A 25,498-nucleotide genomic window follows, 5' to 3' on the forward strand; every position below is an offset into this window, starting at 1 on the left:
AAAGCTCATGTAACAGGGGCAGTCCTCATGGGAGGATACAAAAGTGCAAAAGGACGGACTACTAAGTGTATTCACCAAACAAAAGCCGCCATTTATAAAAGACAGTAAGAGGAACCAATGAAAAAGATGGGTGGAACTTGAAGCCCATATTTTAGATACAGCACGTTTTGAAGAGACAGCGTGCATGTGCTGCCTAGACGAGACCTAATAAATGAAACATGTATTAAAAATGTGTCTGTTATTTTCTCAGTAATACAATTTGAGCATGAGGAAGGAAGGGTAGCCTATTTATATGCTAATATGGCTGACCTGCCTTGCTTTGAACAAAGCTATCTCAGGAGAATCCAAGCAACACAGTGAATACAAATAAACATATCAGCAAAACCCCGAAACTGCCGAGATGACACAGAGTTCCTGCTCAGGTCATCTTAGGTAAGGATCATCTGTAAAGTGCAGGTAGGCGCCAGAGTGTAGCGACACCGTCGTGAAGATGGTTTTCCTCTGAAAGCAATTCTGGTGGAAACAGTGCAAGTCAGATAGCATTGTTTCTGATTCCTTTTATTTTGTTACGAACATTACATACCAGGTGACACTCAGCAGGAAATTATTTTCACTGAAAACTGCATTATGGATGGAATGGGCAAGTGGCTGGGATGCTGATCATATGGGACAAAAACCGGATCAAAACCAGACCGATGGCCCGAACCAGGCTTGAACCTTGTTTGGTATGGTAGCATATTTCTTTCAATCACTTACTCCTAAACATTCCCATACCAAAATACACTCAATTTAGATTAATCTTTTTGATCCCTTTAGGCTGATGAATTAACTGCGCTGAAGAACATTCCTGCTAGAATGGTTCCTTTTAGTCCTAAATAAGTCCAAATGTTCAGGTGATGCTGCTGGTTAATAACCATTGGCTCCAGAGCTTCCGTCCATCCTGACCTATCTCAAGGGACCAGCTCTAGTGTCTTGGTTATCGGGATGATGTTGTCTCTGGAGCAGGATACAGTTCTGCAAGGCATTTCTCCATCAGTACTTACTTACACATTGCTACTACAGTGCCCTTCTCAACTAGTTCAACTTTTCCATGTTCATGGCATCTTTTTAGGGTCTAATTATACGAGCCCAGGATTCCTGCCCAGCACCCCTGCCTCATCTTGAACTGCAGCCCTCCCAGTGGTTTCTGTAGCCCTGTGCGCCTCTCTGCAGCAATCTCACGCTCTTTGCTTCCCCATTATGATTTCGCCTATGGACATGCCTGGGAAGTGGTATATACAAAAAACCAGTTATATTATTATAAAGTTCTTATTCGTAGTACTATTGTTCTTAATGCTATTAGTGTTCCAGTTTGCAGAGAAGGGGTTACTGCACCCTCTGGCCCTCTGTGTACTGTACTGTATCTGTTATTAATGTCACATTGGTCTCTGCTCTTCATTCCTTCTCCCTGTGTGGCACATTACCATCTGATGTGTCCCTGCCCCCTCGGTAACCTCTCGGTGTGTTGTACTTTTCCCTTCTTTAATGCACTTTTCGTCTCCCTGTCCATACTGGGTCCCTGTGGTTCACTTTACTGCTTTCTGTGGTATGCCTGATATTTCCATGCGCTGTGGGTTTCCTGTCCGCGTGTTGCACTTCCCTATCTGTCGTGCTATGCATGTTAATCTATGCTGTATGTGGTATCTGTTCATTTGCTGCACTTCACTCCTGCCTGCAGTACCACTTGCACCACTCTGTTGTGCACTCGACGTCTCTCTGTGCTGTATATTGTGCTATCTGTTCACGTGCTGCACTTTGCTCCTTCCTGTGGTACCCTTTACTCTCACCCGTGGCACCCTTCACCCCTCTCTGTGGTGCACTTAATGATGCTGTCCTACATTTTACTCCTTACGATAGGACCTTTTACGCCCCTTTGTTGTGCAATCAGTGTTTCCTGTCCTGTATGTTATCTGTTCACGTGCTGCGCTTTAGTCCTGTCTGCGGTATCCTTTACTCTTGCCTGTGGTACCCTTTACTCTTGCCTGTGGTACCCTTCAGCTCTCTCTGTGGGGCACTTGATGATGCAGTCCTACATTTTACTCCTTACGATAGGACCTTTTACGCCCCTTTGTTGTGCAATCAGTGTTTTCTGTCCTGTATGTTATCTGTTCACGTGCTGCGCTTTAGTCCTGTCTGCGGTATCCTTTACTCTTGCCTGTGGTACCCTTTACTCTTGCCTGTGGTACCCTTCAGCTCTCTCTGTGGGGCACTTGCTGATGCCGTCCTACATTTTACTCCTGACCATAGTATCCTTTCCGCCCCTTTGTTGTGCTATCAATGTTTCCTGTCTTGTATGTTATTTGGTCATGTGCTGCACTTTAGTCCTGTCTGTGGTATCCTTTACACCTCTTTGTATACCCTCGATGTCTCCCTGTGCTGTACATTATCTTTTCATCTGCTGCCCTTTACTCCTCTGTGGAGTACCCTTTACCTCTCATTGTGATGTTCTTGACGTCTCCAGTACTGGATGTTATTCGTCCATGAGTTGCACTTTGCTCTTGCCTGTGGTACCCATTAACCCTCTCTGTGCTGCACTTAACGTTTTATCTGCTGGACTTACTCCCCTCTTTTGTACCCTTTAACAGCTCTGTAGTGCATTTGATGGCTCCCTGAGCTGTAGTTTACCTATACTTGCGTGGCACTTTACTCCTCTCAGTGGTGCCCATCATGGCTCTCTGTGCTGTACTTTACCTTCCTGTGGTTCCCTTTCTCTCTCCCTGTGGTACACTCGATGTTTCCAGTGCAATGTGTTACTTGTACAAGTGTTGCACGTTACTCTCCCCAGTGGGTACCTGAAGCAATGAAGAGCAAACAGCGGATCAGGTAAAAGCTCCTTTATTGATGGTCTCCTGTCTTACTCCATAACGATCGATCAATAAATCAAACAGTACTTGTATAGCACGGCTAATCACCCGTGAGGGTATCCAGGCGCTGCATAACTGGTCTTAGTCGAAAAAAAAGCCAGGTCTCAAATCTCTTCCTGAAGTCCGTCAATGAGGGTGATGGTCGAAAGTGGAGGGGAAAAGGCGTTCCAGGATTTGGCAGCGAGGTGGGAGAAGGAACGGCCTCTGCTGTGGCTACGATGGATGCGCAGGGTCTGTGTGAGTGCGAGGGAGGAGGAGAGGAGGTTTCTGGATGGTTGGTGGAAGTTCAGTCGGTGGTTCATGTATGCTGCTCTTTGGTCGTGAAGGGCTTTGTAGGCGTGTGTCAGGAGCTTGAATTGGCCTCTTTTCTGGGCGTGGAGCCAGTGGAGGTCCCTCAGTTGTTGGGTGATGTGAGTCTATTTGGACAGGTTGAGGTCTGACAAGTTAGAATCTTACCAGCATTCCACATAGAACAACCCCCAAACTGTAGGAAAGTGCAATTGAGAAAGAAGGGGGATCGGAGAGGGCAATACCAACAGAGGGGAAATAGGAAAGGAAGAGTTGTATATACGTTTGATGAAGACAGAAACAGATTACCGCAGTATCCTTCAGCCCTCCTGTGGTGTACTTGATGTTTTCTGCGCTGCACTTTACTCCCCACTTGGCACCCTACCAACGCTGTAGTGCTTTTGCTTTCTCCCTCTGCTGTAGATTACCTATCCTTGTGTGGCAGTTTACTTTTCCCTGTGGTGTCCTTGTTGTCTACCTCTCCTGTACGTACCTTTTTGCTGGATGTTACTTCTCCTTATGGTACCCTTTCACACCCTTCCTGTGGTGCATTTGATGGCTGGTGCTGTGCGCTACTTGTTCAGTGCTGCACTTTACTCTTCCATGTGGTACTCTTTATCCCTCTGTGTAGTGCACTTGATGTCTTTTTACTCCGCCCTGTAGTACTTTTCACCCCCGTGCTGCAGTCGATGACTATGTGTGCTGTATGCTGCCTGGTCATGTACTGTACTTTACTCCTCCCCTAGACTACCCTTAACATATTTTTGTGGTGCACTTGGTGTCTCCCAGTGGTGAAAGATGCCTTCACGCCTCCCTTACCCAGTGCTGTGGTACAGTTAAGGCCTCTGTGTGCTGTGTGTTACTTGTCTGTGTGTTGCATCTTACTTCTTGTGGTACCCTTTAACTTATGAAGTCTTCCTGTGCTCCATTTTGCCATTCTTTACCCATTCCTGTGCTATACCTTATTGTTGTCACTGTAAAAGGGATTCTATTGCAGATCCTGCTTTAAGGCAATAGAGGAAGCTTTTGACCATCCAGCACCATCTTTCTGGAACATTCCAGCAGAGAGCAGTGACCACATTCCACTCTTGTGGTGGATGACAGCCCTGTGAGTTGTAAAAGGCGCGCAAGACAAGTGCAGCGGGAGCTCTGCCAGGCCGTTGGTTGCCTCAGTAGTTTTTTCTCTCTTATCCTTCGGATCAGAGCCGTCGTGGCTCAGAGAGGGATTACAATGACACTCATTGTGCCGCCAAATGCAGCTGCTGAAATTTGACTAGCTCCAACTGAAGAAACCAGGAGCAGGTGGGTCAACGATGCGACCCCGCGGTTCTCAGAAGTTTCAGTTTGTGCTGAAGGCCTGAGGGTCCTCGCGGCAGGGCTGCAGCGGGGCAGCTTCCTGACGAACTAAAAATCCGCTAAAGGTCCACGCGCAGCCGAGTCGCAGTACCACCGGATATGAAGTCATGTTCCGCATCTTCTGCCACACTGTCTAGCACATCTCCTTTCACATTGCTGGCTGCTGTGAATATTGTGGACAACTGCAAGTTATGCTATGCTGCATAGTGCTGGCTTGAATTTAATAGAGTACACTGTATTGAGCTGGGCGATCCAGGGGGACTAGAGCCTTGACAGATCTTTAGGATATCTACGGTTCCATTGAAATTCACTTGGTGCAAAAAAAAAATTCTTGGATAGCCTGAAAATCTGGCATATATTTGGCCCTCCTTAGTGAGAGAGACGGATGTTCGCCATCTCTTCTGTCAATGTAAATTTTCTTGCGACACATCCAGATATATCACTGCTTCGTTGCACTTGGCGAGAGTGTGTCCTTATAGTTCCAGTGCCATAACCTGTGGGAAGGGGAGCCTTATGTGGTAGTTTGGTAGCCCTGTGCTTGCATTTCCAATTTAAATGGCAACTCCAGTGGTAAAAGAAAATAATGATCCCGCCTTCATTCCGCTCAGTACTTGCAACACTCCATTGGTCTTTTTAGGCTCTCATGCTTTGTCTCTGCTATCGTCTACCTGTGCCTTCCAGCACCCCCCACCAGATGAAACCATGATGATAGAGGCAACACACAGGGTCAGTGTGAAGCGAAGGCTTGGACACAGACCTAATGAAGAAAAGGGTTGGGAATGGGTGCTCGAGTGGTCCACACAGTTGTGCGTGGTTAGTAGCGAGCTTGTTCAGTGTTCATTTTCAGAATGGCTTGCGTGAAAGTAAACTGAGATCCATCTTGAAGATCCTTATTGTGTTTTGTGTGTATAGGTGGGTTTTTGAAGGCATTTCTGTTGTTATTAGGTCTTGCTACAGACCATGTTAGATGTCTGGTTTTGACAGACCTAGTCTGTCCATTGCTTTGCATAATACTTAGAGAGTGGCCTTTGTGTCGCCCCTGTCAACCATTGGCTTATTGTGTTCTCTCTCTTTCAGCCATTGGTTTGAGATCATCTCAGATGAGCGCACTGACAATTGGCTCTCGTATTTCATTGGCATTTTCTGCGTCCTTCTGCTCGCCATTGGCTGCTTGCATTACCGTGCCTGAGGGACTATTTTATCTTCCTGCATCTCTTGTATCCTATGTTGCTGTAGCCTCCCCCGTCCACCAAGGCTGTTCACTTCCTGTTTCGCCTGGCTCCATACTATTGCTCCTTTACTTCTCACCCAACCTCCCTGCCAGTACTTTGCTTGCTGTGTTCCAGCAACCCACCATCACACTTTACTCCCTGTTGCTTCTTTCCATCTCTCCCCTATTCTCTGCTGCCATCAGTGTGTTGCTTCCTGCTTAGCCATCACTTTTCACTGCCTGTTGCATCCCGTTTTTGATCCCTTGCTCTCCACCCTGCCTCCCAACCACCATATTGCTTCCCGCCACGTCTGCAAGCCATTTCTCTTCTCTCCTCTTGTATTCCCGCCCCACTTTGTACCCACTTCCTGCTCCTGCGTTCGCTCTTTCTCTGTCTTTCTCTCTCTTTTCTCTCGGTCTTAGCAGCTTTAAGCCGCACATCAGCGCTCGCCTGCTCCTTCCTTGTCCCCTCATGTCCAGGGTCCTCATTAAAGCCTGGATATAAAGAGAGCCGACCACCGCCACTGTATGTGAGTACTGGCTTTGCTAATGCTTGTATTATTGTGGCACAAGCATTGGCAACAGTAATAGCGACAGGTGGACATCTTGGAATGGAAGTTTGTAAGATGGCCATAATGTTGCATCTAGACATTGCATTTAAACGCACCATAACAACCATTTTGGAATTGTACAGCAACAATAAAGTACAAAATGCCATGATGGATCTGCACCTCACTACTAACTTGCCAGTGCTTTTGCTACAGTTGTACAATTAATGGCAAAGCCAATGCTGGCACATGGCAAGGGCCCATATTTGACAGCAAAAGAAATAAAATATTACAAATGCTCTTCTCATGTCGAGAGACTGATACTTCATTGCTCCACTCCAGCACTGTGTTTTTCATTCCTGTATCACAATCGACGTTGAACCCCATGGGAGCTAGAAGTATTGGCCAACAACGACTTCTCACAGTTGCCAAGAGGCAACATATCATGCGTGGCTTTGCATTTTCACATTTGCAGTCGCATGTTTTCCATTAGCAATGTGGGCTTACAAGTTCCGGTATGAAAAGTATTGGTAGGTGAAAGGTCATAACTTTCTTTCCCTCTTGACCTGGCATCACTTGGCTTTTTTTAATGCTTGAACCAAGGGTGGAAAAAAGTCCATCTTCTCTAGGTTGCCCATAAGCATGATTCTGAGCAGCCGTCCCTGTGCGGCGTGGTTCCTCCGTCCAGCCCTGCCTCACCCTATAGTTCAGACACCCCTGGGTGACGTAAAGGGCGCTTCAGAGCAATGCGGGGGAGAGTGGCCCTCTTTCAAGTCTGTGCTGAAAGCTGAACCCAGTGCCCCCGTTGTTTGTTGGTGGCGCTTTGATCAGCGGGTGGTGTTCAGTTGATGAAAGGCTCTGACTGAGTGATCTTGTGAAGAGTTGCTGGTGGTGCTAAGGACATGATCTTGCTGTCCTGAATAATGCAATTATTAAATCCTTGACATTCATGAGTTAAGTGAAAATATTCCAGTAGGGGTAGGGCTGTTACTCTTTTAGGATGCATGCATTGGTTTATTTTCTCAAGAGTGCTGTTGAGTTGCTTTTGTGGCTAAAGCGTCTGCTGCTGGGAAGACTGTATTTTAGGGACCTTTGTCTGGAGTTTGGTACTACGGATAACATGGCATCATGCCCAGATATGGTTTTAGACCCTGGTGTATATTTGCGATGGGTGTTCAGCTGTTTGTTTAAATCTTGTGGCTCAGTCAGAATGGGGATGAAAGTCGCCATCCTCTAAGGAGGAGGTGGTCCTTGATCAGAGGATGGATTCCATGTCAGGTAAGGAGCCGTCATTGGTTGGCTGTGGGATGTGGTGAGTGGCTAGAGGAGGAACATTATGAAATATGTGACATGTCAGATGCTTCTTTATGGCCCAGATGTACGAAGCCATTCAGCATTTCTTAACTGGCCGAATCGCTATTTCGGCCGGTTAAGAAATGCTAAGGGCCTTTTTAGATGCACAAAGGGCTAAAACCAGTCGCAATTTGCGATTTCTACCCAGTAGAAATCACAAATTGCGACCGCAATTTAGGAATCGCAGATAAGGATTACCTATGTGCGATTCCTAAAGCACTTGTACAAAGCATTTCCTAAATGTGAATCGGGCATTTAGGCAATGCTGTTACCATCGACTTGAAGTAGAGGGTAACCATGTGCAAAATTAAAAAATGCATTGAAAATGCATTTTTTAATGTGACATTAATCGCACATATGTCCCCACGGCATATGTGCACTTACATGTGCTCTAAGAAATTTGGGGTGCCTCCAGGGGGGCCTTAAGCCCAGAGGCAGCCATGGTTTGCATTTACTAAATTGCGATTTCTTATTAGGAAATCGCAATTTAGGGAATGCAATTTAGGGAATGCTCGCAGTTTTGCCCATAGGCTGGAATGCAATGGCATTTCCTATTTGCTTTTCCCTATTAGCGATTCCTATCTTGTAGGAATCACTATTAGGGAATCACAAATGTAGTGCATATCCTTTTGCATTTCTTAAATTGTGATTCCTGCGGAGTCTCTATTCAAGAAATGCAAACTGGAAGCTTTGTACATCGGGGCCTAAAATATACCATAGACTTAGGATCGCTGTGTGCCTGTTCTGTCCCACCGTGTCTGCTATTTTCGGCCTCATCTTGTCCTTTTGTATGTCTGCTACTTTGCAACAGTCTCAGTATTTCAGAACCACCACATTTATAGTTCCTGTGCTGCAGTATCTTATTATACCGATCCTGCCTACTCCGCATGCACTGCCTGTTGCGAGGCGTTTTATGGCTTACTGTGAACATAGGGGGGCTTGGAGCCCCCCTACCCACCATTGCTTAACATTGGTTGGCTTCCCTTGTCACTCTCATTTGCCTGCTTTTTATTGCTGCCCCAGCTTGTCAATCTTGCGTTTGTCCTTCCCATGGAGCATTGCTTCTTTACCGTCGCTTTACCTGGCTGCCATCCGTGCTGCAATTGATTCTTTGTCAAAGCACTACTTTCTGATTAAGCATTAAGCCATGCTAGAGAGTGTGCATGTTTTTGCTGTCTCCCTCGTGTACTTCTCTCATCCGTCTTTGTTGCTTTCCCCCTGTTGCGCTGACCCTACACCTGTGCTTCCACCCATCCAGGCCCTCTGTGTTGCTTTCCCACACCTGTTGCTTCCCCATCCTGCCCGCTTCGTTTTACCCCCGCACTCCCCTGTTTCTTTGACATACCCCACCCTCCTTTCTGTTGCTTTTGTTCCCCCGATGCCTCCATTTCTCCATGTTATGCTTCCATCCCACCCTCCGCCCCACTTTAATAACAAAAAATCACTTTTGCTTATATAATTATCTTTTTAGTTACCGATCCAACTCCAAAAGATAAAAAGGTACCCGCATCATTTTTTGGGCGCACGTATGCGTGTGCCTACAAAATGACATGACAGATGCTTTTATTTTTGTTAAAAACTTTAACCATGCAGCTCAGCGTTGTGAATACTGTGGAGCATGGCTAAAACGGATATGTAAAGTCAATAGGTCACAAAGGCGAGAAATATTTTCTTTGCCAATGTTTGATTCCTTTGCTGCAGAGTGCCTTATCCTGTGCTACATATGTCAAACCATCTGCAGTTCTTTGACGCAGATTAATTTTGGTCGTAATACTGTGTTTACTCTGCAGCCTAGAATGACTGACCCCTGCTCTAGTGGTAATTTCAGGTGCAGAATGACCACAGCAGATTTCCCGGTGCCCTTCCAGGGAGGTCCTAAATACTCTGATTGCAGATTACCAGGCTTGGGTGACTGAAGTTTACTCCTTTCATAATTTTACCCACTTAAACATTTCTAACACACAGCCTGCGTGTTTTTTTCACATTGTGGAAAGTTTGCCTGCAGAACATTTGTGCATTTAATAAATATCTTGTTTTTACATTTCCATGTGGAAATTCTTTTTCCTATGTGAAATGTTCACAAGTGCCGAGCCTGGCTTTGTGATTTTGGTGAGTATATGCAGAGAGTTTGAAACTTTTTTGTGTGTGTAAATGTGACTCTTAGAAAAAAAGTTTATATACACTTCCCCCTTCTTCCTTCTTCCTTCCCCCATTATCGACCAGTCAGTGAGCTTACCTGTCACAAATGTAGTTAGTTCAATTGCAGAAAGGATCGAAGGAAGCGTAATTGCAGCCTCCTAAGGATGACGTGCTGGGTATCACATTTGTGGCAGCGAGTTCCAGACCAGCAGAACCAGGGTTGTCCATTGTGGCCCTCAGAGAGGCTTCCGCGCACTTGCAATATGCAGGGGACATCAGGTAGCCATACTGGAGTCAGCGAAAGAGAACCACTCCCTTTGGGTCTCCACTGGCCTCAGCAAGCTGGGCCTGTTCTAGCAAAGAAGACAAAATATTGGGTGTGCAGAGAAGAATCTACCCTCTGTCAAGTTAGAAAACCTCTTAGTTCTTTTAAGACGTGGCCTAGGCATGATAGTATTTATTCATTGATATTTATGTAGCGCGCACCCAGCTGGGGAGCCTTGGAGTCTGCACATTAATGAAGAACTGGGAGACAATAGATCATATACCTAAAGGCCCTGATCACAAGATTACAAGTGCCAGGAATACGGTTGTATGACGGAACAACGCAGGGAAATACTCTGTATGCCTTTACCACGCATTTTGTTTTAGATCACATATGCTTTTACAACGTATGCCTTTACCACGCATTATATATATATATATATATATATATGTATATATGTATATATATATATATATATATATATATATATATATATATATATATATATATTATCTACTGGCGGTCGCCAGTAGATAGTTATAGTTAGGACCGTGTTTCCATAGGAAATGTCAAAATTCTATTTTGAATAACTTTGGCGCCGGTTGACGAATCCTCGCAAAATTTTCAAAACTAATGGGGTGCTCCACTCAGCTCCTACCCTGAAAGACTCGGGGTGATTTGTCAAGCGGGGGCCGAGAAAAAGGGGGGGTCCCAAAACGCGTTTTCCCCATGCATTTTTCCATAGGACCTTTAGTCGCAGCTACAGCCCGAACGGCAGAACAGAAATACTTGAAATTTGGCAGAGAGGTAGCCATAAGGCTTCAAGCCCCAGAAATCACCAGTTGACATTGCACTTAGCTACGCTCACCTGGGGGGTTTGTCACAATAAAAGAGCCGGAAATGAGCAATGCAAGCCTTTGAGTTTCATTTGAGCAGCCCAGGAAGAAGATGTTTTTACATCGAAACGCGTCGGCAAGATTAATTAAGTGAAACGTGGATGCAGTCCGGAGCAAAGAGCTGGATAGCAGGGCACTGTCGAGTGCATTCCTAAAGCGGAGGGCAATTTGGAGAATAATATATATATATATATATATATATATTATAATGTATTTGTGGGGGAGACCCCACGACACCCCTAACTTACCGTAAATGCGTGGTAAAGGCATTCGTTGTAAAAGCATATGTTCTAAAAACGTGTGGTAAAAAATGCGTGGTAAAGGTACAGCGAGGTAAAAACCTTGTTGTAAAGGCTGTTTCCCCAAGAATACCATATCTCCTATTATGAATATCAGGGGTATTGATAACACTGGCTTCTGGCATTAGCCGGAGTATAATAAGTTGATCCCCACAGTCCAGTGAGCGGAGGGGAATAATGTGCCGGAGTTGGTGCTTTCCCATTGATTGCAGCATGTAAAGGCTTAATTGCAGCCTTATTACTAGGGACAAACTCCTCCTGGTTTTACCGCAATAACATATGGAGGATTACCGCACTAGGGAATGGCAGATGCAGAAATGTCGTATGACTCAAGACTCCCGATGGAACCAATGACTTCCAATTGCTGCTCCATTGGGAATTCCGAACCCTTTGTAATGAGGGTCCAAACGGGTATTACGTCTTTAAATTACGCCATTACATTTCATGTATTGTAATTGTGGTTTGCTTATTTACATTTTCAGACCTAGGGAGATTAAGTGAATTTCCAGAATCACATGATTTTCAGTCAAGTATCAAGGCCACATTTCAAACCAGATATTCCAGACTGGCAGCTCAGCCACTAGCCCACCCGTCTTCATGCTGGGTCCATCCCAGGCCCATTACGATGAATAAAGCAATTTTTTAAAGATAAAACGTCCAGACTGAATGGCTGAAAGCTGTTGTATCATTAGTACTATACTGGTCATCGAAACGATATAGCTGTTGTGACCCCCCCTAGTAAAAAATGCGTTTCGTTTACCCTCTGGGGGGAGGAGTGTAATATTGACTTTCTGTACCTTCCTTAACTATCTCAGGTCCCATATGATTCCTCACTGCACAGGTGGCCAAAGGTAGTTCCACTGGCCTCCCTTTTGCAGAAACCTTGATAACAGCATCATGGGCCCAAACAGTATTAGATCATTGACTATTAGGGCCCCGTTTAGAGTCTAGCAGAGAGGGTACTCCGTTGCAACGGTGGTGTATATCCCCTCAGCTAATCTCTAGGTACGCCTGAGTGTGCGGGACATTAGTTTTAAATTTTCCAAAAACAAACTCCCTTAATGTTAACTTACAAATAAATGAGTATCTCCTACCAATCTGCACAGTAAGAAGCCGTCATCCAAGGGAATGGCCTTCCAGTTGAGAATACACTCACCTCAACTTTCACTTCACTTCACACAAGAAAGGCCAGAAAGAGCCGTCCTTGTCAACATCCCAGATCAGTGTTTCCAAGCCTTAACAAACTTACTACAAGTCTTATCCCCTCTACCAGTGTAGTGATTGTGCCCTCTAAGATCTCTTCTTGGTTTTGTGCACTCTGATCCACCTCTTCCACAAACTAGACCCAGGGCCGGACTGGGACCCAAAACTGGCCCTGGCAAAGTGCTTGGCTAGCTACCCAGGGGTTTGGGGGTCCGGCAGAGCTGTTTACCAGGGCCGGTTTCTGCCAATTTCGTTACAGCGGCAGATATTGCAGCTATGCTGCAAAAACGGCCCTGTAACAAAATCGGCCCCCAGGGGCCCAAAACTGGCCCCCAACCTTGACGGCCCACCAGGGAAATGCCCGGTGCCTGCTATGGCCAGTCCGGTCCTGACTAGACCGTCCCGAATACCTGACTGAGCACTTGCTTGCTTGCCCATCCAGCAGAAGGAATATGCCATTGGTAGGGCCAGTTTGAGCAAATTTCCATTAGACGATCCTTTTGTCCTCATAGCCCACTACTCAGTGGCCTCTGTATCCACTAAGACCAGAGCTTTAAGTGGGCCGGGTCGCAACAGTGTTGAACAGATGCAGTTTTTTAAATAGGGCCTCGAAACGCGTCTCTATCGGGTTCTGTTTTGTGCCCTGGCACAGGCAGTCTGTTTTTTTCTGGACTGCAGTGACAGAAGGCACATCGATGTGTGCTGCTCACACTGCTCACTTCTCACTATTGGAGAAGTTACGTAATGACATCATGCCAGGTGAGCGTTGTAGGGGAAGGGAAATCCTTTAAAGAGAGCCATTTTCCCTGTGGATTTACCACATTGTCGTGGTGTCACCAGGGCTGTAAGTGGAAGCTTTTTCAATATTATATTTAAGCCCTAGTTGCTGCTAATTTATCTTCAGGGGTGTAACACAGGCCCCCGCATCCCCTTCCGTGCGGGGGGGGGGGGCCCAAACTCCAAGGGGCCCCCTCAGCACTGCACTTTGGCCGGGGAGCTCCTGATAGAGTCCGGCGGGGGCTCCTCCAAGTACCTTGCAGGGGGGCCCCCTCAATTATCGTTACGCCACTGTTTATCTTATGCAACTAACAACCATTGGCAAAGCCAATAGTCCTGACTTTTTGTAGGTATGATGTTACTTATCTGGATGCAATTACAGAAACAGCAAAATACAAGTCGGGTGGCACACTATGCCAAGCGCAGATTTGTAGCTTGTGTGTTTTAAGCCACGCCCTTAATAACATTGACCACGCCCCTTTGAGAGACCCCCCAGTGTTTTCATCCCACGTAAAGCCCTGACTAAGACGCACAACTGTATGGTTTTCACTTTCAGGAACTCTATCCTATCTCCGTCGCCCCTTGTTCCTAAGGTCCATGGCACACATCATTGCCACATTCCACATACTAGTCTGAATCTGCAACTTGCACTCTCTGACTCTATGCTGTATTTTATCAATCCTTTTCGGGTCATCAATGGTTAGAATGAGATATAAAAAACATGAAATAAGAAGTTTATAAAGCATGGAGTGCGTTAGTGGTCCAATGGAGGCCGCGGCACGTCCCAGGATGCTGCTGTTCCCTCCGTTCAATGTAGGGTCTTCGTAGGCGCATGCGCAAGGCTGGAGGTACCTCAACTTCACCATAGAAAGGTGTCTCCATCCGCACCTGGCGGAAGGGTCTGCAGGGCAGGTGTAAGAGGACCCCGTAATGTAACAGCGTTTGAACTGGGATTTTCCAAGCAGGAGACACCAGCGAAGGCCGGCTCCTGGAGTAAGACGTCCCTAGCACAGCGGCGTCCAGCTGGCGCGGAACCCTCACAGATAGCCTCTGTGCCATTGCGTACCACACACGCTGATTTGCATATGAAACGCCGCAGTGACAGTGTCCCCCTTGTCTCGGCTGAAACTAACGCGAGACGCTGCACTGCGACTTCGCCACCAGCCTGGCCTTCGCTGGCCATCCCTCGCACCCGACAAGCAACAATTCACCGCTCACAGCCCGCGCCTCGGGCCGGGGCCTTTCACTCGTGCAGCTGTGCGGCCACAATAGTTTCCACCTCCCCCAGCCGAGCCCGGCTTCTGAGAGTGTGGGTTGTACTGGTAACCACCATGGAACTGTGACAGGGACGTCTGAGGCCGCTCCGAGCCTGTCCATTGAAAGTTCTCTACTGTGAACCCCCCAAAACCCCCATCTGTGTGATAAATGTCTACGCATTGTCACTGGGCCTATTGTTTGTATTAAAGTCACGACTGGATAAGCACCTGCTTAGTAGGAACTTAATGTGGGATTCTTGATTGACATCAGAACAGTGTAAGTCCTAGCTGCCCATGCCAACAACTGGCCTGTGAAAGAAAGAGTAGCTGCGTGTTATCAGAGGGTTGCGTGTGGTGCTCACATACAAACATACACACAGTGGAATTCTTGCTCTCCAGCACACCCCACCTAGACTAGAGACTGCAGTTTCACCGTGGACCCCCTGTGATGTTCCAGGTGTTTCATAGTTATGTTACTGTCTGTACAACTTACCTTTTGTCCAGTGTCTGCGTGCTGGAGGAAGTGGTAACACACCACTGCAGCCGGGCAGGGGTTCTTACTTGCTGGATCCACATCTGGCGACGAAGGGCTGGATCAGCCCACCCTTCACTGGAAGTCGGTGCTCTAAACCTTCAGATCTGACTCAGCTGTGCAGTGTCACCTTCTAAAATGTGCTGTGTGTCATTTGCTGCACAGTGCATGTGTGGGCAGCGGCCCGTGCTTTATGCTATACATTTCATGGTTTGCAGAACACTCGGCAGTAGGCCTTGCAGAGGCTAAGTTTAGTTTGTGTCTCAGAAACAGTCACTCTCATAATGGAAGTCCATTTTCTGCTGTGCGTACAAGGTCGTCAATACATTGGGCCCACATTATACAGCTGCAAGACTGCCGCAAATGGCCTAAAATATCCTTGTGGAGGTGGAGCAATCAAATGGCAATCTGTCATTTTGCCTGCGGCTCGAAAAAGCCTTGACCCGGAACTGTTTGCAGACATGCTCCATGGTAAATGCTTTCACCAATGACTATGTTCTCCAGTGGATAAGCTTATATTTTTTTGTTGTTGAGCCATCGCCATTCTGTATTGCACCCGACTGCCGGTGGCATAGAGCGCAGCACTGTTGATTGAGTGAAATAATAGAAAGCGCTATAATTCAGATACATGTCCAAATATCACAGGAAGGTGTTGGACAATAAGAAGACACCTACACGGAAGGAAAACAAGTTGAATATGCGTCCAGTATCCCAACCAAAATACAGCAGGTCGGGTACAGGTCAAACTACTCTCAGAACCTCTTCTATACTGATAAGTTGCTAGCGCCATGATGCCGTTGGGTGATAGTTGCGCTCTATAAATGAATAATAATAATAATAACCCCATTGGTGTCCTGGGACGGTGCGTCGGCATCTGTGGAATCAATGGTCAAGAAAGAACCTCAAGTCCTGGCTCTTCGACTGATCCGGAGCTGCTCCCCCCTCCCCCCCCCTCCCCCCCCCAGCGCCTTGAGACCCTCACGGGTGAGTAGCACGGTTTATAAACCCCTGATTGATTGATTGATCGATAGGTTGGCAGGGCTGGCCATATATCTTTGGTAGTGTGGAATGTGGATCCATGTTATCATGAAAAGAGATGAGATCGGTGGTCCAGTCCTTAGCAGTGAGAGGAGGTCTGCGGCCCCCTCAGTATGGCCCTTCTAGGCTTGGCCAATGAAGGTGCCAACGCCGAGTATGGTCGAACAGGTTCAGGATGGTCTTCAACAAAGTATGACCTGTAGTGGCAAAGGAGATACATGAGGGCCTGTTATCTCAGAGAGAGTCGGAGAAATTGATTCCCAGTGTGTCAGACTATGGAGGCAGGCCCATGCCACATGGCACAAACCAGCCGACAGGTGCTTGCATCCTGAACTTTAGAATCGGTGCCTAATGTGTAAACAAACATAAGTGCCAGGGCCCTTGTTTGGAGGCCACTGCAGCTTGCACCACCCATTGTTTGTGCCAGAGGTGCCAATGACAGCATCAACACAACTACTAACTTCACACTCGTACAAGTGACAATTTAAACTATTTCATGCCACCCACTGCTATAAGAAGGGCTTGGGTGGCAGGTAGTAGTCTAGTATATTAATTTTATTGAAAATTAGACTAACAGTACTATCACTTAACAGACCATCAAAAGTGCTAGTGCGGACTATTAAGGGCCAGTGCCGAGTACCAGAAACCACTGGCTCAAATTAAGCACTGCTTAGAATCATTAGTGCGACCAATGGCTTTCAACCTAGCAGGACTGTAAGGCAGTCTATGAAGGAATTTAAAATATAACTCATAGTGTCTGCTGTTCAGTGAGTCAGTGCATATCTGTAAGCATACGAAATTCCAAATGATGTATGTAATTGACGTACCCAAATCAACCCCCCACTTGAGGCTGGCTGGGGAGATAGCAGTGCTTGCACGTTTGGGTGGAGCACGACCTGTATTTGTGCTTCATTCGTGACCTGGTGAGCACGAGGCTGAAATTATATGTGTTGGTGTCAGAAAGATGTGGAAAGGAAAAGTGTCACAGACCTTTGAGAGAGCAATTCTCTATCAACTACCGCCTTCAAATCCATTGCGACATTACCAGGTTTTTAGTGGAGCATTGTTTTAAGGATAAAAAGGGCATACCTTTTCCTCAGTTAATGACTTTTCGAAATAAATTGGGACAAAAACAATCAATTTTCCGGGGCTCCATTTAATTTTGAATACAGCATAATTATATTGTTGATTTTAAAGCCAAAATTGAAGCACTTCCACTCCCCCCGAACTCTCAGTAGTCTGTGTCTCAGTAGTCTTCGGTACTTATGGGAACTACTTTGGGTGTGAATGTGTTCCCTGTGAAAGGGCTGAAAGCTGTAGTGGGTGGAGAAAAAATGTGAATGACACAACCGCTGACCAATGGACAAAGAGGGCTGGCTGAAAGCCTCTATAATTAAGCATATATACATATAAGGTCCGTGTCCGCTTGTGATTTTGGATATCGATGTTCATCGTCATCCTGGTGCACCTGTGGTATTTGGATATATATATATATATATTTTAATAAAATCAAACAATGTTGGATAACGCCAGGGCAAAAAAGTATTTGCACTTCACCCTGAGCTAAACACCAAGACGAGCCTTATGGAAGCAAGTGATGCCCCTGAATAGGGGGCACTGTCGTTCATAATCCCAGACTCTTGAGGGGTCATATATTATTCTTACACTGGGGAAATTAACTACTTCTGACATATCTGCTAGTACAGCATGAATGTCAGAAGTAAGGTTAACTAAAATGGTGAGATGCTTTTTGTGGGGAAGCAAGGGAATAGAGCAGATTTGGAAGCCCTTGGAGGAGGGGTAGGTCTGTAGCTCCCTGACAAGGTGAGGTGTGGCCTTGCCTCTCCGCCACATTATGTGGTAGCTTGGTTCACAGATGGCGGGTTGTGGCTAAACAAGTGTCTGCTGAAAGGAATGAATTAGAACTTCACAATGTCATGCATGTTGTTTGAGTAAAATCTACAGAACAGGAATTGTTCTTACATTGTCACCGTGGCAAGGAAAGAGTGGGCACAGCACTGCAGAATGGACCGTACAGCACAGGCATATGTCCCGAAAGCACCCTTATGGGAAATGCAGACTTTTAGCAGAGCCCTGGAAGGTATGGATTTTAATGCACGGTGGGGGAGTGGAACGAATCTCACGTGCGACCTCTTAGCAAATGGTACATTTCCAACATATGCAGAAGCACAGGAAATATTTGTGGTAATAGACGCATAAGTCTTACAGTATGGCAGAGTTACGAGGATGGGTAGCGACAGCTGGGAGGGGTTCCGGATGCACCGATGATCTGCAAAACACTGAGGAATAGCGTTGAGGCGAATGGGCATGAGAAATTGATTACACAACTGTACGTGCAAATGTCAGAAGGGACGCCCGATACACAATTAAAAGTTAAACAGCTATGGGATGGGGTTTGCAGGACCGACCCCATTAACCGTGAAAGGGTAAAAGCTGGAAGCCTAATAGCACGCACAGTGGGTGACTATATTCAAGCGGACACAGATCTGCATGCTGCGGAGAACATTCAATCTTATGGGTTAGATCATTTCTTTCTTCCAGAGCCCAGTCCTTCATTCTATCTCCTTTCATTTCTTCTCTAACCCATTGTTTCCCTCTGTGGTCCTTCCTCAGCATTATTCTCGTTAGCAGGTATATGCACCTCTGGCGAATCATCTCCACTCTTTTGACCTTGAAACCCTGTCCTATGCAGACAATAATCAGACCAAATTCTCTGTCTCAAAAGACCCAGACTTGACTGTATTGACCTTCCACCCTTGTATAGACGCTGTCGCACTCTGCATGCAGAATAATGGCCTGAAATTAAATGGGGACTAGACAGAAGCCCTGCCGTTCGGCCTTCAGCCCCCCATGTGGTCTGGTGTCTGTGGCCCACAGAATTAGGGAATCACCTTTCTCCTTCCCCCAGTGCTCAATTTGAGCCAGTGGGTTCCAATGAAACAGTTGTTTATAAATTCAAAAGACATTAAAATGAGTAATACCCACCGCCCAAGCCATTCTTATAGCTTTTGGGGCCTGGTATAGTCTGCCTTGTCACACTTCTAGCTGTGTGATAGTTAGTAGTTGTGTTAGTACTTTATAGGCAGCACTGGCAGGGGCAGTGGGTGGTGCAAGCTGCAGTGGCCTCCTGAAGAGGACCCTGGCACTTATTGTGTTTCAAATTAAGCTCTCAAACAAGAAAGGGGGAATGGGAGGGCTTTAACAATAATAAACTAGCTTAATATTATTGTAGGTCCAGCATACATGCCCAACAATCAATGTTAACAGAAAGGTATGCAGTTCCTGATATTAGCGCAGTGTGTGTTAGAGTCACTCAGGTCCCAGGGTGATGGTGTGAAAACAATCAGGTGGATCGGAGTAGAAGGTACTCCTTCTGGAAAAGAAGACCCTCACACACCCAACAAGCGGGTGTCTTGCTTCATCACCGGGTCTTTGCTCCTTATCGGGCCGGCAGTGCAATGCCCGATCAGGCACCCCGAGGGGGCCTTCCTGTCGGAGATCTTTATTTCCAAACGCCGGTGAGTGAGGTGTGCGGGGAGAACAGTTAATTATGATAAATGGTGTAGGTGCAAGTGAAGTGAAAGATAAGTGTACTAAAACAGGGGAAGGTGATCCACTTCAAACAATTTTAATAAAGTATGGTCACCACCCTGATTAAAAACAATCCGCACATCTCTCACCATTAGGTATGTGAGTAATATGTGCTAAAGGGATAAAAAGGTCGACATGTTTCTTGCCTAGGATTATATTAAATGGCAATTCTTCAGGACCAATAAACGAGCATATACGGCTACCTGCACCTTTTTGGTGGTGGCCACAACCTCTAAGAGGTGTCAATGGTGGCCACACGTACAGCACCCTAAAAACGTGTGGTACCGTGAATACCAAGAACACACAACCTGTGAAAAAAACACAAAGTTAAAATCATTGTCATATTAAACGATTCGAGGCATCAGGTTTACTTGAGACAACAAGTGATGTCAGACATAAAACCGTGGCATGCGTCGATTGTGAGCAGATATTAATAGGACTTTATAAAGGCAAACAGCAGAATCTCAATTGAAAGCCACCTCAAAAACTCAAGGTCCTGAATTCTCGTCTGACGAGTAACTAGTGACTGTGGAGGTATAATCTGCTTTAGGCTCCATGGTCTCCATGGCCGAGCTAGAAGGGTGGATATCTAAGAAAGAAGCTAATTTTCTTATAGCTAAAGAACCAGTGATCCCCTTCTTCTACTGTCTGCCTAAAATTCACAAAGGAATATCCCCTGTGCCTGGACGACCGATTGTATCTGGTATAGGGTCTGTTCTGGAACCACTATCACAGTTTGTTGACCATTTTATCCAGCCCTTGGTCAGAGCCACCCCCTCTTACATTCAAGATACCTCTGATATTCTCCGACTTTTGGAAGGGTTTCAACACCCACAGGAAATAAACCTCTTGCTGACATTGGATGTTGAGGCGCTATATACCAACATACCCCAACAAGCCACCCTCCAAGTTATCGAGGATGCACTAAGCAGCAGTGAGATTATTTCCAATACACCTGTACCAATCATAATGGAATCTGCGAGCCTTGCCTTGACTCACAACTTCTTTGAGTATAACACACAATTGTACCACCAAACCCAATGTACTTCCATGGGCAGTACATTCGCGCCGAGTCTGGCATGTATGTACATGTCAGCCTTTGAAAGTAGGGCTATCCATCATTCCACCAACCCCTACTCGGCGAATGTACTGCTCTGGAAAAGATTCATTGACGACATCCTGATTCTGTGGAAGGGAGACTACACGAAGTGCACAGAATTCTGTACTTGGATAAATACATTAAATCCCTATTTGAGATTTACCCATACCATCTCTGATACACAAGTACCTTTCTTGGATTTACTCATCCGCCTTGAAGGGGGTAAGATCTCCACGAGTCTATATCGTAAACCTACAGATAGGAATAGCCTCCTCTTATTCAGCAGTTACCATCCCAAGTCGTTGAGAGAAAATCTACCTTTCGGACAATTTTTACGTATCAGAAGGAACTGTAGTTCTGTGGCAGACTATCAGAAAGAGTCTTCAACTCTTATGAATGACCTGATCAAGCGAGACTACCCCACACAGGTCGTGTCTCGTGCTCGCAAACGAGCGAGAAATAACAATAGAGAGAGTCTACTAGACGTCAACATTAAGGAACCTGATCAATCCTTAACCTGTGTTACCACTTTCACCCCTGATTCGAACAGGATTAAGGCGATCATCAAAAAACACTGGGGTATTCTCAACACTGGAGATCTAGATCTGGAAGTCCCCAGGTTCGCGTTCAAGCGCACGAGTAACCTGAAGGACCTACTAATACATACTAGGCCCAAGAAATCAGCCCCTGGGTCTCAAAGACTGCTGTGGAATTTACCTCCAGTTAAGGGTCACTACCCCTGCGGGTCGTGCTCTATGTGCCCACAGACACACACCAGCAAAGAGTTGGTACTCACCAATGGCGTTACCTGGCAAATCCACAAACATACAAATTGCAACTCAACAAATTGCATTTACCTGATGACTTGCCCATGCGGTTACCATATATAGGCATGACTACGCGTGCAGTTAAAACTCGCATGCTGGAACACAAAAGTAATTTCAGATGCGCGAAGACCAACACTAAAATGACGACCCATTACAACCTGGAACGACATGCTCCCACCTCATTTCAATGGGTGGTTTTGGAATCCCACCCCCATATGTCTAAAAAAGCCCTCTTTAGGCTCGAACAACGTTGGGTCCTGAGATTGGCTGCTGATACTACTGGCCTTAATGAGGACATCCCGTGGAGCATGCTCACTTGAGTTAGGCTACTATCTTCCTGACTTTTAATATTCTATGAGCCTGATTTCTTCTCAAAAAGGCATACTTACTGAGGTTGCTCCGATGCCCCTCACAACCACTGCTGGCCCTTGGCAGCAATTCTGTTGATCATCAATTTTTGTAGGATGGGTTCACTCCTGTATACTAGTCGCCGAAAGGTAATAATCTCCATACTCGTGGGTCTTCAGCTCCATTTTTAGCAACAGGGTTGACAACCCTATGTACGGACCTCCTCTGTGCTTTTAACTGTACCACTTCGTGCCTGATACTAACTAAGCTCTTTAGTACATAGCGCTTAGTTGGATACAATTATTTAAATAGGGGGCCTTAGATTGAGTCACATACGAATGTACTGGTTGTTCGTGTATGGCAGTACGCATCGCTCACGAGTTTCTATAGCAACCACCTGTCTATTCCCCTTTTTGGTGACTCATTCCGAGGGGAGCAACCTATTGGTTGACTTGTGTCCACGCCCTCTTTGGTTGCGACCGCGTCACACGCACGCGAGCGATAGGGATTCCCCTCTGCACACGAGTTCCCATAGTAACCCCTTTGCGTCCCCACCCGTCTGACAGTCGTCACGGTTGGCGGCCTAGTGGTTGAGACGTGGCCACGCCTCTACCGCATGCGACCGCCCCAGACGTACCGACGCAGCACGCCGACCGGCTTTCATTTCTTTGAGCAAGTCGACCTTACTATCACCAGACTTGAGCGGCTGGCGGGGTCTTAGGTTTACGGTAACGTTTATACAACGAAATTGTGAGTATTTTCAGTTGTTTTATCGATCAATGAGTTAGAGTGCGCATTTTTAAGTCTCAGTTGACAACGTAATGCACAGGAGAGACTGGTCGGACACGTGATGTGATTGCACTCATTATGGCCGTTACATTAGTGCCTCCTTGACCTACGCTGAGACTAGTTCTGTTACATTCTCAATTGCCATGCGCTTGCGCTGACATGCAGGATAACTGGTTGCTACAACCATTGTTTGCCTCCTTGACCTACGCTGAGACTAGTTCTGTTACATTCTCAATTGCCATGCGCTTGCGCTGACGTGCAGGATAACTGGTTGCTACAACCATTGTTTGATTAGTACTTTACCATCATAGGTACACGCATACCCATTTTCTAGTTTGTGTGTTCATTGACCATTGAAGCAAACTTCCGCCCTCGTATGATTGGGTGACAGTTCTAAGTTTTACATGCCTATGTATACCATGAGACGCCCCACCACAAAGGTTCTCCAACTTATATTGAGTTCTCTTGACGCTTATTGACCTGACGCATCTGTTGTTTGTTTGTTTTTTATCCACTTTCCTCCCTTTAGGACACTAGCATTTAGTGCCTTCCTACCCTGGCCTCATTTTCTCCACAGCCTAATAGGGTGAGTTTATGCTAGACTGTTTTCGATAAATCGATGCAACCTCGCAGGGTTGAGTTTTTGAGGTGGCTTTCAATTGAGATTCTGCTGTTTGCCTTTATAAAGTCCTATTAATATCTGCTCACAATCGACGCATGCCACGGTTTTATGTCTGACATCACTTGTTGTCTCAAGTAAACCTGATGCCTCGAATCGTTTAATATGACAATGATTTTAACTTTGTGTTTTTTTCACAGGTTGTGTGTTCTTGGTATTCACGGTACCACACGTTTTTAGGGTGCTGTACGTGTGGCCGCCATTGACACCTCTTAGAGGTTGTGGCCACCACCAAAAAGGTGCAGGTAGCCGTATATGCTCGTTTATTGGTCCTGAAGAATTGCCATTTAATATAATCCTAGGCAAGAAACATGTCGACCTTTTTATCCCTTTAGCACATATTACTCACATACCTAATGGTGAGAGATGTGCGGATTGTTTTTAATCAGGGTGGTGACCATACTTTATTAAAATTGTTTGAAGTGGATCACCTTCCCCTGTTTTAGTACACTTATCTTTCACTTCACTTGCACCTACACCATTTATCATAATTAACTGTTCTCCCCGCACACCTCACTCACCGGCGTTTGGAAATAAAGATCTCCGACAGGAAGGCCCCCTCGGGGTGCCTGATCGGGCATTGCACTGCCGGCCCGATAAGGAGCAAAGACCCGGTGATGAAGCAAGACACCCGCTTGTTGGGTGTGTGAGGGTCTTCTTTTCCAGAAGGAGTACCTTCTACTCCGATCCACCTGATTGTTTTCACACCATCACCCTGGGACCTGAGTGACTCTAACACACACTGCGCTAATATCAGGAACTGCATACCTTTCTGTTAACATCAAATTAAGCTCTGCCCGCCCATTGGCCAAGAACCTTGGTATCATTTTTGATCACCATCTCCTGTTCACCCTTTAGACCAATCATGTCTCAGAATCCTGCTTCATCCTCATGAGAATGCTTCATTTGATTCGCCGTCCCAGTGCACCCCTGCACCACACGCCATTGCACCTCAGTTTCCTTGTTGGCCTCAGTCCTGAGCACATACTTTTGAATTTTGCAGTCCTGTCAGATTCAAACGTTAATGGGCTAACTGCGCATGTACGTTTTACTTATGTACCCAAAAGTTACTCACATAAAGGTTTTCGTATCAGCAAATGTACTTGAAGTAGGTGGTAAGTAGTCATTCCCGGGCTGAAATAACCCATGGCTTTGTGCACACCTACAAACGAACCTGTTAAGGGTTCTCACCAACTCCTCTCTAGCCGCTTCCCTCCCTGGAAAAGACCAGAAGTTTCCCCCTGACAGGTCGTAGCTCTGCAGCAGCCTAAGGTCATGCACCTGCGGGTGAACTTTCATGACTGTGTTTAAGCATGGCCACGCATATTGGTGTGACGCTGATTTTCCTTTATTATGATTTTTCATTATTGACATTCATCTCATTAAATGATGCTTTAGAGAAATGCTACTTGAAATTGTCATTAAATTGCACTGTGGTTTAATAAAACTGTAACTTATTTCCATTTTTCTCGAGTTAAAAATATTTTTGGGGTACATTTCATTTTGAAAACACCAAATTACACAATCGTTTATCAACTCTATTGGCAGCATTCCTCCATTTTTTTTCAATTTGTAAATATTTTTTTGGTTCATTGTACATTTTCAAAATAAAGTTGCCAGTCTTGCTTCCATCCTTCTGCATGTATTTACTGAAAGAGCATTCTCAGGACATTGTAAATAGCCACAAATTAAAGGTATGGGTTAGCCGAGGCCTTTTGATCCAACTAACTTTTAATCTATTATATACTTATCAGGGGTTTCAGCCACCCCTTTTCACCCATTGGTCTGTTGTTGGGTCATTCACATTTTTCTTCCATCCACTACAGCACTGAGCGTGGGGCAGTGGGTCCGCCCACTTCTGCTAACTTCACCATGAGTGACGGCATTCTGCCATTTCACAAGACAACACATCCAGGGGCTACTTTACAAATCAGTACTTTTTGAGACCAATAAAATATTTTTACTTTTAGCCAATGTTTTTTCTGCTACAGAGGTCCCGGCAGGTCCCCCAGTTAAAAATTGTTGTGAAAATGATGACAAAACAAGCATTGCCAAAGCCAAAAGGCTGGTAGCTAACACCA

The 25,498-nt window shown here is 45.9% G+C and overlaps 1 protein-coding gene across 1 annotated transcript in view; it reads left to right on the top strand.

Annotated features, from left to right (window-relative positions):
- The first annotated feature begins 7,532 nt into the window (after positions 1 to 7,532).
- Positions 7,533 to 25,498, top strand: part of LMF1 (lipase maturation factor 1) — a 1,132,479-nt gene continuing 1,114,513 nt past the window's right edge. The window contains exon 1 of the mRNA XM_085629342.1: positions 7,533 to 7,583. Within this exon, the coding sequence (XP_085485468.1) occupies positions 7,568 to 7,583 (16 nt within the window). The 5' untranslated portion in view covers positions 7,533 to 7,567. The remainder of the gene's footprint in view (positions 7,584 to 25,498) is intronic.

Source organism: Triturus cristatus, chromosome 10 (assembly GCF_964204655.1).
Source record: "Triturus cristatus chromosome 10, aTriCri1.1, whole genome shotgun sequence".
In the NCBI taxonomy this organism is placed as follows: domain Eukaryota; kingdom Metazoa; phylum Chordata; class Amphibia; order Caudata; family Salamandridae; genus Triturus; species Triturus cristatus.